At 35.3% G+C, this 13,281-nt stretch overlaps 1 protein-coding gene across 1 annotated transcript in view; it reads right to left on the bottom strand.

The window, feature by feature from the left end:
• NOL11 (nucleolar protein 11) overlaps positions 1-12,121 on the bottom strand; it is a 38,263-nt gene extending 26,142 nt beyond the window's left edge. The window contains exons 1-6 of the mRNA XM_051995263.1: positions 10,582-12,121; positions 4,762-4,875; positions 4,548-4,604; positions 3,317-3,465; positions 486-543; positions 120-261 (exon numbers count right to left, since the gene is read on the bottom strand). Of these exons, the coding sequence (XP_051851223.1) occupies positions 120-261; positions 486-543; positions 3,317-3,465; positions 4,548-4,604; positions 4,762-4,875; positions 10,582-10,722 (661 nt within the window). The 5' untranslated portion in view covers positions 10,723-12,121. The remainder of the gene's footprint in view (positions 1-119; positions 262-485; positions 544-3,316; positions 3,466-4,547; positions 4,605-4,761; positions 4,876-10,581) is intronic.
• Positions 12,122-13,281: the final 1,160 nt, after the last annotated feature.

Genomic DNA, 13,281 nt, shown 5'->3' with positions numbered 1-13,281 from the left:
TTTTGAATATTTGTTATAAGAAAAGGAAAGGACATGTTCAGAAGAGAATGTGAACAACAAAAGGTATAAATTTTTTGAAAAGAAAAAGTTTTTGCTTAAAAGTTTAAAAAATAACTTACTCAAACATAGTAAAGTGATTAATCTTTCATTCACAGAAGCAGCAAAATTCAATGTAACTGGTTCTTCTTCTCCAGGTAAAAGAGCATATTTGCATAAATTATGTGGGTTAAACACTTGCACATACACAAAATAATTTCCATGCTACAAAAGAAAGATAATATTGTTTCATTTACAGAAACGTTAAAAGTTTACCAAGTTACACTTAAAACTATAAGCATAAACTAACTATATGTTAACTCAAAGAATCAAATACAACTATATTTTAATTCCATCTTCAAAAATACTTTTTTTCTATTATTAAGCTATTCTCTCTAGATTTCTTAGCATTTGACAATAGGCCACGAAAACAGTGAGGACACACTTACCTTTTCTGTAACAAATATTAAAATAGGCTGATTAGAATCCAAGAAAAGTTTTGTCCATCTGAAAATAAAATGGCAATTTCAAAGAAATACATGTATTATTAAAGTACAGCAAATTTTTAAAAAATGCTCAAGAAAAATTAGATATTGATATAAAGAACTCTAAAAATGTTAAAATGCCCAAATATACATGTGAACTTTCTTTTTTTTTAATATTTTATTTTATTTTATAATAACTTTATATTGACAGAATCCATGCCAGGGTAATTTTTTTACAACATTATCCCTTGTACTCGCTTCTGTTCTGATTTTTCCCCTCCCTCCCTCCACCCTCCTCCCCTAGATGGCAAGCAGTCCTATATTACATGTGAACTTTTATTTCAATTTTGTTTCATAAAATTTAAAGAAGTGGAAGTGAAAAAGATCTCTATCTCATCTAATATTTTAATAAGTGTCAGAAAAAACTAAGATAAGAGAGGCTAAGTGCCTTTCTAGTAGAAAAAGTACTACCAATTGAGTCGAAGGAGCTAGGTTCAAGTACTGTCTCCATCACTTAAGTTTTGTGAGATGATGAGCATACAGTTTAAGTTCAATTTTCTCACTTGTAAAATCAAGGGGCTAGGTAAGGATAGGCTAGGTTAGATTTCCTAAAGATTCCTTCAGACTTTGAATCTACTATCCTATGACTTACTCAGTTACATTAGTTAGCAGAATATAAGGAACTAGAATCTGAGATATCTGATTTCTAAGCTAATACTCTATTTTCCCTTTTTTAATAGTTAAAAAACTATAATTGGCACCAACAAAATTAACCTATACTAATTATCCATGTAATAAGAACCTTTTGAATTTACTTTAAACTACCAATTTACAACAATTATATATACATATATATGATAAAGGCTCTTTTCAGTCCTTTAATTAGGTTGTCTCTTCCTTCCATCCACATTCCTAGGAAATACTATCCACAACCTAGGAAACACCAGCTAGTTCCATCCTGAAAGTGATAGCAATTTGTTCCCTTATAGAAGCTGGAGTTCATATATACAGAATGAAGAACCAGCTATTTATGTTTTGGCAGTTCTGCTGGAAGGAATCTTAAAGGCATATAATCCAATTTCAGAGAAGTTAAATAGCTCATCCTAGGTTACAGAAGTAGTAACAGAAATGATATTTGAACTTAGCCCTCTGATTCTTTTTTTTTTTTTTTTAGCCCTCTGATTCTTAACTTTTTCCATTATACTATCTTCTGTATGAAGAGTAAGGAGCTAAGGAATGATTGTAACGACAAATGACCTTTTATACATACATCGCTATATACATATATATTTATACTTTTTTAAAAAAATAGCTTTTTATTGACAGAACCCATGCCAGGGTAATTTTTTACATTATCCCTTGCATTCACCTCTGTTCCGATTTTTCCCCTCCCTCCCTCCACCCCCTCCCCCAGATGGCAAGCAGTCCTTTACACATTAAATAGGCTACAGTATATCTTAGATACAACATATGTGTGCAGAACCGAACAATTCTCTTGTTGCACAGGGAGAATTGAATTCAGAAGGTGTAAATAACCCAGGAAGAAAAACAAAAATGCAAGCAGTTTATATTCATTTCCCAGTGTTCTTTCTTTGGATGTAGCTGCTTCTGTCCATCCTTGATCAACTGAAACTGAATTAGCTCTCTTTATCGAAGAGATCCACTTCTATCACAATATATTCTCATACAGTATCGTTGTTGAGGAATATAATGATCTCCTGGTTCTGCTCTATATGTATACTTTGAAGGACAACAGTAAAGTGGATGAAGTTCTGGGGTACATGTATTTTCGATTTACTACAACCCATCTGTCTCTATATGTCTCTCAGTATCTATTTGCCATTTCTCAAAATACTTTCATAATCCTATGGAATTACCTCCAAAACCTCTTTATAAGGCTAAAATTAAAATATGCTATCATTAGGAATAGGCAAGAGAATTTGTCACAAGCTCTGAAATCAAATTGTTAACAACACTTGTACTTTATAAACAGAACTGATGGAAAATCTGAGTGAGGAGATAGAATAAAAAAGTGGTTAATGACTAAACCATATTGTTAAATCTCAAGCATAAAGGGAGGCTGAGCTCATCACTACAAATTTGTAGATAGGATATGAAGAACTTTGTTTTATCCTGCCTGCTCTCTCTACTACTTGATAGCAGGTCTTAGAGTCACATTAACAGGATCTAAAACTATCTTGAAGCCACCTCCCCAAATGCCAATCTCAACTTTTCTAGCTCAGATCAAGACTAACAAACTCCTCTCTTTTCACCAAATTTCATTTGTGAATTGATGCCAGATGTTGTGAGGCAGAATTTTTCTGTAAGTACATGAGAGCTCTGCATTTGAGATAAATAGTACTAGGACGCTTATATTTGGATAGTATGGGATAGTACTAGATTATTAAACTTCTACAAGAGAACCTCTTCTAATTGCACATGTTTTAATATATATATTGGATTGCTTGCTATCTGGGGGAAGAGGAAGAGGGATGAGAGGGAGGGAAAAAATTTGAAACACAAGGTCTTGAAGGGGTGAATGTTGAAAATTATCTATGCATGTGTTTTGAAAATAAAATGCTTTAATAAAAAAAGATAAAATAAAAAAGAACCTTTTTTGTGTGGATGCAGATGTGAGGAAGTAGAAGTGTTAAAGGGTAACAAAACTAAAGATTCAAAATGATGGTCAATATACTGAGAGAGGTAAAATTTATTATGGGAAATAAAATTACTTTCAGACCAGCTGTTGAAGCATATCTGATTTGGTTAAAAGCAGTTTGGATGCCACAACTTACTTAATAACTTCTTCATCTGAAATTACAGTTTCAATTTTTTGTTGGGGTTCTGCAAGCAAAGCATCTAGACTTCGAACAGCACCTTCTCTGAACAAGACAAGTGGTTCAGTATTTTGTATTGAATGTATTCTATATACATCAGCAGACAGCTGCAGAAGAAACAATGTATTTTAATTTCATTCTAAATGAGTTTACAGTGGAGAATACAAAACTATTAACCAATATTACTTCTTGAAATTCCAGCATGATTACTAGTTAGTTTTGCCAGCTTATGACTACACTTCACTATAACTACATTTCAACTATCTTTGAGTCACAAATTTCTGGCATTATAACAACTCCACAAGCAGTAAATAATAACAGGAATTAAAATAAATCAAATTTCTGACAAGGAACTGCTTTTTAAAAAGACTCCATAATTGCAGGAAAAGACACAAAGAATCCCATACTTGGTTAGATTTTTGTTTCACTTACAACCATCTTCTAACCATATTCTTTCATTTGATGTTTAAATAATAATAGTCAAATGAAATTTTGTAATTTGCCTCACTTCACTGTCTTCAATGTCTCAATTCAACCATTAATATTTTAAACCATATAATTTTTAGAGCAAAGAGGAACTTCAGACTCCACTGTAATCTATGTAATCCCTTCATTTTACAAATGAATAAATACAAAAGTTCAATGATTTGCCCAAGTGATTCAATGGCAAAGCAGCACATACCTTCATCTTTCCATTACACCACTTAATCTAAAAATTAAAGTATAAATGAACCAAATCAATGGTCTACCCATTTCAATATGAAACTTGGATCCATATATTTGGGAAGCAGAGAGGTAGTAGCCAAAGAGTTGGTCAGAGAGTCACAAAACCAGAACTCTTGTCTTTGAAACACAGAGTATAATGTATTCAGTCTCAAGTGCTCCAGGCAACTTGAGTTACAGAGGAGCTGCTGAGCTGTAAGCAGTAGAGAGCTTCTATACCACAAGTTGCTCACATAGGAAATCAGTATGTCTAAGTTCCTTTTTGCTCCACCCCCAAATCTACATTTAAAAAAATATTTTCTTGGTTTCTCTTAAAGTAGGACAATCCTGTTGTTAACTCACAGAACTGTCCTCAAAGTCTTAGTGGAGTTTAAAGTTTTAACAGATCAAAGTACAAAACAAACAAAAAATATAGCTGTTGTCCAAATAGTCCAATTATATCTATGCTATTAATCCTTCAACTTACGGTGGCTTTGAACACTTTATCCAAATTCACATCTTCATTCTTCCATATTCTCAAAACCTAAAATAGGAAAACAATTATAATCCAATACCATTCATTTGGTAACCGTAGCATAAATATTTGAATTAACTTGTATTTGAAATTAAAATATTTACTTAAGTAGGAAAACTACTTAAGAAGGATTCACTAACACAAATGAACAGAAAAAAAATCCTACCTTATCATCATGGACAACAACATATTCACCAGTCTGAAAGTTGCATACAGCTGGACATGTTATAGTCTGACCTTGTTTAACTGACCAGCACCCCAATGGTTTCTGATCTGAAACCTAATTGAATAAAAACAAACACAATATTTAATGTCATTAGAATAAAAAATTCTAAAGCAAGAATATTTATAATCAACAAAATAAATCAGAAACTGACAATAATGATGAAAAATAAAGTCTTTAATTTTATCCATGCTAGACCAGATTTAAAGAATACAACAAAATAATTTATTTTCCTATGCAAAATATTATTTGCATACAAGTAGCTGGTAGCAAAGTATAATCAGGAAAACCTGATTCAAACATGGCCTCAGATCCTCAACTATAAATGGAGATAATAGCACATACTACTTGAATAGGATTAAATGAGCACATAATTATAAAGTGCAAAGCCTAGTGTCTGGCTCACTGTAGGTGCTATATAAATGCTTATTATTCCCTTTCCTTCCATAGCTATAAATATAGTTACGCCATTCCAGCAGAGTTCACCCTGACTTCCAAATTCCCCAAAAGTTTCTAAACCTCTGGATAAAACCACTATTAACCATATTACTGATAAAGATCAAAGAAGAGGGAAAGCTCTCATATAGATAACATTATCAAAGAATTTTTTGAAATAGAATGAAAGTAAATTTCTATTAATAAAGAAAATGGCTAAACAACTGACCCACATGACTGTAATAGGGAGAAATTTGGTCAAGATTTGTATGAAATGATTCACAGCAAAACATAACACCCAAATAACCACAATAATATAAAAGAAAAGAACATTATTAAGATTTCTGAGTGTCTGCCAGTAGCGTGAATGACCAATACTGATCTCAGAAAACTACCTATGAAGTATACCTCATACCTCCAGAACAAGGCATTCATTTGCAGAGATGGTCAATAAGTTGATTCATTTTTCTTAACTGTACTTAATGGGGGGAGAAATCATTGGAAACTGAAATGATGTTTTAAAACAAAGACACACTGATAAAAAGAGGCTAAAACAGTGAATCCTTCAGAGATCATCAGGGCATTGTGCCATTTCCAAAACTTATCCTTTTTTAAATAAGGCATCAGACTTTGTAGCTGTAGAATCTGCGCTAAACTTTTATAAGTGGAATAAAAAAGTAAATATAAAGAAAACAAATATAAATATACTTTTCAAGAAGTCAGATAGTAGATAACATATGTTCAATTTTCTGGGTAAAAGTTATTTCTTCCTACAGGTCTTCTAAGTCTGTAGAAAATCATTTAAAATAGAAACATTTAAAGGTAGATATGTTCAATATGCTCAACAGAGTCCTTTTAGGTCTCCAGATTTCCAATCAGGCTCCCCACTTACTTGTCTTGGCAAAAATTTTTTACTGTGCACTAAAAAATTCATCAACAAACATGAATATTTGCACATACAACATAAGGCCATAAAAGGGGGTTATAGATGAAATCATAAATCTATTACATAAAATAATGCTTTAATATACATTTACTGTGCACCAATGATAACTTTCTCTTCTGAACTTTGTTTTTGTATTTAAAATGTTATTAATGAAGACAAGATTAGAAGGGAAGCAATAAAATGGGAAAAGTTTTACATCCAAAGGTTCTAATAAAGGCCTCACTTCTAGAACATATAGAGAATTGATTTAAATTTATAAGAATTCAATTCTCTGACCGATAAATGGTCAAAGGATATGAACAGACAATTTTCAGATGAAGAAATTGAAACTATTTCTAGTCATATGAAAAAGTGCTCTAAATCACTATTGATAAGAGAAATGCAAATTAAGAGAACTCTGAGATACCACTACACTTCTTCTCAGATTGGCTAAGATAACAGAAAAAGATAATGTTGGAGGGGATGTGGGAAAAGTGGGACACTAATACATTGTTGGTGGAACCAACCATTCCGGAAAGCAATTTGGAACTATTCTCCAAAAGTTATCAGACTGTGCATATCATTTGATGTAGCACTGTTTAGAGATCTTAAAGGAGGGAAAGGGACCCACATGTGCAAAGATGTTTGTGGCAGCCCTTTTTGTAGTGGCAAGAAACTGGAAACTGAGTGGATGCCCATCAATTAGAGAATAGCTGAATAAATTATAGTATATAAATGTTATGGAATATTATTGTTCTGTAAGAAACAACCAGCAAGATAAGTTCAGTGAGGCCTAAAGAGACTTACATGAACTGATGCTAAGTAAAATGAGCAGAACCAGGAGATTATTATATATGGCAACAAGATTATATAATGATCAATTCTGATGGAAGTGGCTCCCTTCAACAATGAGATGATTTAAACCAGTTCTAATTGTTCAGTGATGAAGAGAGCCATTTACACCCAGAGAAAGGACTGTAGGAACTAAGTATGGTTCACAACATGGCATTTTCACTTTTTTTGTTGTTGTTTGCTTGCATTTTATTTTGCTTCTCTTTTTTTCTTGTGCGGCACAATAATTGTATAAGCATGTATACATATATTGGATTTAACATATTTCTACCATGTTAACATATATTGGACTACTTGCCATCTAGGGGAAGGCATAGGGCAAGGGAGGGGAAAATTGGAACATAGGATTTTGCAAAGGCTAATGTTGAATTGTCCATTCATGTGTTTTGAAAAATAAAAAGCTTTTAAAAAAAATAAAATGTTAATATTTAAAAATGATGTTTTTCATTTCTTTTTTCAAAATCATTCTAACCTCTCTTCCCTTCCATAAAAACCCAGTCTTGTAACAAATAATAGTGACAAACAACAACAAAAAATGTATGTAGCATTTGTTGCATCTGAAAATATCTCTTTCTAAATAACCTAATCACTACTCTACCAACGGTGGGAAGCATGTTTTTCATCATCAGTTTTTGGAGTTGTGATTGGTCACTGCTGGGATCAGAGTTCTCAACTCTGTGTAAGTTGTTTACCTTTAAAATGCAATGAACATAAAATAGTTCTGATTCAGCTCACTTCACCCTGGAGCTGTTCATCTAGAGTCTTCTAAGATTTCTTTGAACTAATAAATTCTCATGGGATTCTAATACTCTAGTACAACAATATATTATAATTTGTTCAGTTATTCCCCAACTAACAGACATCAATTTTGTTTACAATTCTGATTGTTTTTGTACATGTGTCTATTTCCCAATTCATTCCATCTTCTCCAGTAAATTGTCATTCCTATACTCTCTCACAGTTCTTCAATTTTTCCCTATTACTGGATGATTCTCTGATGCCTATAAACATGTCCATGTCTCTCTCATTCTTAAAATAACTCATTTGAACAGACCATTCCCAATAGTTACTGTCCTATGCCTCCCTTTTCTTTCTTGACTAAACTCCTAGAGAAAACTAGTTAAAATCAGTGCCTCCAACTCACTGGCTTCCAACTTAATTGTTCACCTAAAACTGTTCTCTTCAAAGATACTGATGATCTTGTAACTGCCAAAGCAAAGATCTTTTCTAACTCCTCATCCTTCTTGACTTCTCTGCAACTTTTAAAATTGTTGATCCCCTTCTTCCCCTGTGTACTCTCTGCTCTCTAGGTTTTTATGACATAACTCTTTCCTATTGTTCTTCCAAAGTGGCTGCTGCTTAACTTCCTTTGCTAGATCTTCCTTGAGGTCATTCATGCTCACTAATTGTGAATATTTCCCCAAACAAAATTCTATCCTGGCACCTCTTTTTCCCCTATATTACCTCATTTGATATCATCAATTCGTATGGAATACATTCCTATGTAAACAATTCTCAAATCTATTTATCCAGTCCAGATTTCTAGTTTAGCATCACCAACTGTTTATTATATTTCAAACTAGATCTCCTATAGATATCACACTCAACATTTCTAAAACAGAATTATCTTTGCCTCCAAAATTTCCCTATTACTGAGGATGGCACTGCCACCCTTCCAAGTCCCTCCACACATTCAATGTCAAAGTAATTTCCCTAATGCACTTATCTGACCATATCACTGAGTGAAAAAATAATAGTGGCTACCTCTCATCTGAAAGATCAAATATAAAATCTTCAGTTTGGCTTTTAAAGCTCTTCAGTACCTGGCTACTTCTTTACTCCCCTTCACATACCTGTATGATTCAGGGTCACTTTACTACTTCATATTCCTTCGAATAAACTCCTGACTTTCTTTCTTTTCACTGACTTTGTCCCATTCCTATATTGTTTTGTTGCCTCACGTCTACTTCCAGGTTTCTTTCAAAAGTCAGCTCAAATCCTATCTTATTGGACCCTTTGGTCCAATCTGGTCTTCCAAACTAATCCCATCCTGTTATTGCTTAATGCCTTTTCTATGAAATTATATTCCACTAAATGCAATTACTTACATGTCTTCTCCTAGTGAAAATGTGAGTTCTTTGAGGAAAGAAGCTTTTTTTTGCTAATCTCTGTATCCCTATATATACTTAACCCAGTGCCTGGAACAAAATAAGGACTTAATATATTAATTTTTGTTGACTGTCGCATTTTTCTTCTGTTCTAAAAGCATGGGACTGGATCAAAAATTCTTATTCAACCACCATTAATATAAAAAGCATCATTTGACTATGAATCCTTTTAACCCACAAGAAGAACATATCTGCTCAGCATAGTTAAAACAAAACCCATATTCTGGCCACATCTGAAAAGATTTATCAATTCTGCATTTTGAAAAAGGTCACTTGTTATAAAGTGCCTACTAGATGTCAGGCACTATGTTCATTCCTGGTGGAATATAAAGAAAGGTAAAAACAGTCCCTGCCACACGGGAACTATCTATCTAATGGGGAAGACAATATGGAATCAAATATGTTCAAACAAGATCTATACCTGCTAAACTGGAGAAAATTTCAGAGAGACTAGCATTAAAGGAGAAAGAAGGGAAGGAACTGGGAAGCAAGTTGGCTTATCTGCTGGGAAGACAGAGAGGAAAGGAATAAATATTTATGAAATACTTTCTACAGGCCAGGCATTGTGCTAATCAATTTACAAATATTATCTAAATTAATTAAGGGGAATGATTAGGATCAAAAGAGCTTAAAAAAGGAGCTTTCTGGGAAAAGGTGGGAGGAAGCTACCACAAAGTCAAATCTTTAGAATCCCCCTATGCGTTGTGGAGTTCCCAGCCCTTAAGTGTTTTAATAGATTGTTCTTTTCTGATAGTGCTCAGACCACAGTAAGCACTTTAACTGATTCTTGTAGACTTAGCACAGCAAGCACTTAGACTCTCGTTGATTTAGAATAGTGCCTGGCACACAGTAAGTACTTTAATAGAATCCTGTTGATTTAGCACACACTAGCCACCTTAAATGATTCTTGTACAATTAACACACAGTAAGCACTTTAGTAGATTCTTGTTGATGTAGCTCAATGCCTGGCACACAAAAAGAGCTTTAATAGATTCTTATTAACTTAGAATAGTGCCTGGCACACAGTACGTACTTTAATAGAATCTTGTTGACTTAACACAGCGCCTGGCACATAGTAATCGCTTATCTAGTTTACTGACACGTGGGTAGCTTTGGCCCGACCCCGGACTCAGTCACAGGAAAGCCGGGGAGGGGACAGGCGGCCAAGAAAGAGGATGACGGGAAGCCCGCGTGGGGACTCGGCCGCCTGCAAGGGACACCCGGCGCAACTGACAGAAGGGAGGACAACGGGACGAGGCCCTAGGACCGCGATCCTTGTCTTTATTCCCTTCCGGGAGGCCTCTGCGAGGCGCAGAAAGGCCGAGGGTCCCCAGCTGGCCTCGCCGCTATACCACCCCCTCCCCCATGAGGTGCCTCCTTTACCTTGTAGAGGATGACGGTCCTTCCGCGGTCAGTGACCAGGAACAGGTCAGCTTTCTGTCCTTGCTCGACACCAAGAAGGCCATCGAGACCGGCGCCCGGCACGAGACCACCCAGCGTAAAGTCCTCTTCCAGGGCCGCCATTTTAGAGGAAACTGGCTTCGCTCCCGCTTCTCTCTCGCGAGAATTGAGAAAGAGACCAATGGGGAGGGGCGAGTTGTGAATGTACGACCCCTAGCGTCTGGGGAAGGAGACTTTCTTTAATCCCCTTGCTTTCCCTTCCCCCTAGTCAGTCCCGTTTTGGTGCCTGAATCGCTGATTCAGCCCTCTTTCCCTGTAAGGAATCACGATCTAGCAGAGGGGATAGATGCTGCTTTTGGCTTCTGGAGGGCTGGGGTTGAAAAGTAGTGGATACAACACTGGGCTTAGGTGAAGACCTGAATTCAAATGAAGCCTCAGACATTTACTGGCTGTGACCTGTTTGCCTCAATTTCCTCATCCATAAAGCAGGGTTTTGAGATGTTTGTAAAGTGCCTAACACAGTAGACACTTTTAAAAGCTTAGGTATTATAATAATTATTGTTATATTTTCATGTGTCTCACTTTTCCTCATCTGTAAAATGGGCATCGTGATCCCTTCGCTATATCAGAGAGGGTTATTGGGAGACATAAAAGAAATGATGCATATAAAACTTTGGAAATTTTAAAGTCAGTCCTTTGGTCAATAAGAATTTATTAAGCAGTTATTATATATGTGCCAGGCACAGCGAAGATCACATTCTAATGGGGAAAGCAACGTGTATGTACATACAAGATATATATTATGTCAATTGGAGATAATCTCAGAGGAAAGGCATTAGAATCAGGGGAGGAAGGCAAACGAGGAAGGTCTCCAAGAAAAGGTAGAATTGAGCTGAGACTTAAAGAAGAACACAGAACAGTTCAGGCAAGGTAGACTACCCACAGCAAAGTCAAAGGGCTGAAGATGGAATAATACCTCTCCTGAGATGTAGCAAGAAGACCAATGTTGCTGGTCGGCAGAGAAAGAGGAGTAAAAAGATTGAAAAGGAGGAGGGGTCAGGTTGTGAAAGGGTTTAAACACCAAACTGAGTGTTATATTTCATCTTGCAGGTCACAGGGAGCCATTATCAGACTTGTGCTTTAGAAAAATCACTTTCCCAGCTAAATGGAGGATAGATTAGAGTGGGGTGAGATTGTTATGCTCAGAACTCTCAAGACTAGGATGATTTGGTTGAACCTATAAATACCTATTCAAATTCAGCAAACATTTTAAAAGAACCTATTAGATCATGAAAACTCAAAGTTCACCTCCCAATCTAGTGGGGGGAAGGACAGAGGGTGTTCATAATTGTTATAGAAGTAAATATAATGTAAGAAAGAATGTGATTGGGACAAAGAAAAAATCTAGACAAAGTAGCAGAGGAAAACTTGAAAAAGGAAAGAATATTTTCAGTTGGAGTGATGAGAGAGGACATAAAGAAGGAAGTGGCACATGAGATGGACGTTGGAGAAATAAAAAGATTGTGATATGCAAAGCTAATGTGTGAGTTTCAACCTCCTGGAGTGTCTTGTGGAAATTCACAGATGAGAAAGAAACCTGCTAAGAAAGATTCAGGAAAAAGCTAGTTATCAGTAAACATTTATTTAGATACCACTGTGTTATAGGCTGAGGATACAAAGAAAAGTTAAAAAAACAAACAAACAACAAAAACCAGTCCTTGCCCTCAAAGAGTTCTCAGTCAAATGGAAGAGGGGAAACAATAATACAAAATAATGTTTGAGGTCCTCTAGAAGGGCCTTGGTCTCAACAGGATAGATACAATGAAAATGGACAAAAATAGAATCCAAAGAGACAATAGTCTCTTACACAGTCTGTGTCTGTCATAGTCTGACCCAGTCTCCTCTAATGGTCTGACTTCAGTCTGACTTCCTGTCTCCAGTTCTTATATACCCTATTACAATTACATCATTACAGCTTACTGAATATGTGTAAATAGAGAACTATTATATCACCATGCTAAGTACTAAATATATGTAAACTAGATAACCATTGTATCATTAATTCCACTGAGTTAACATCTTGTTGTTAAGTATACTTGTCTCAAGGATAACACAGGTGGTCACACCCTCCTTGACTTCTCAAGAAAGGTGAGAACACCAAAGGGAGATGAGAACACCAAAGGGAAAATGGGGAGTCAAACCAGGTATTGTTAGCAGGTTTCCTCTGGGTTGAACAATCTTATACCTCACCCAGAGTTCCCCCACTATCTAGGACCCTCTTACAACTATGTGCAAACTATTTACAAGAAAAATGGAAAGCCAGTCAAATATTGGAGAAAATGTATTGACTCACTGTAGAGGCTTAGGGTTACTGTGTTCACTCTCTATTCTATATCTAAGCATATAGTTTGGACCAGATTCTCCTAGGTTAAGCTTTCTTTTCTCACTTTGGGGTTTATTAAAACCTGGCCCTCCTAGGAATGTAACTTATAGATTTCATCTAGGGACTTCCTAAAATCATGAAAATAAAAGGGATACTTGATGAGGACTGAATAAATTAATTTTATTCCTCTCCAAGTACCAAAAATAAGATTCTCAAGCAGCACATTAACAAAACAAGATTCAGTAACTTCATGTTGTATCTGTTGTTACAACCTGCTGGAAGACTGATACTTAAATTTT

Source organism: Antechinus flavipes, chromosome 4 (assembly GCF_016432865.1).
Source record: "Antechinus flavipes isolate AdamAnt ecotype Samford, QLD, Australia chromosome 4, AdamAnt_v2, whole genome shotgun sequence".
In the NCBI taxonomy this organism is placed as follows: Eukaryota; Metazoa; Chordata; class Mammalia; order Dasyuromorphia; family Dasyuridae; genus Antechinus; species Antechinus flavipes.
Note: the sequence above shows the minus strand (reverse complement) of the source record. Positions and strands in the feature narration are given on the sequence as shown.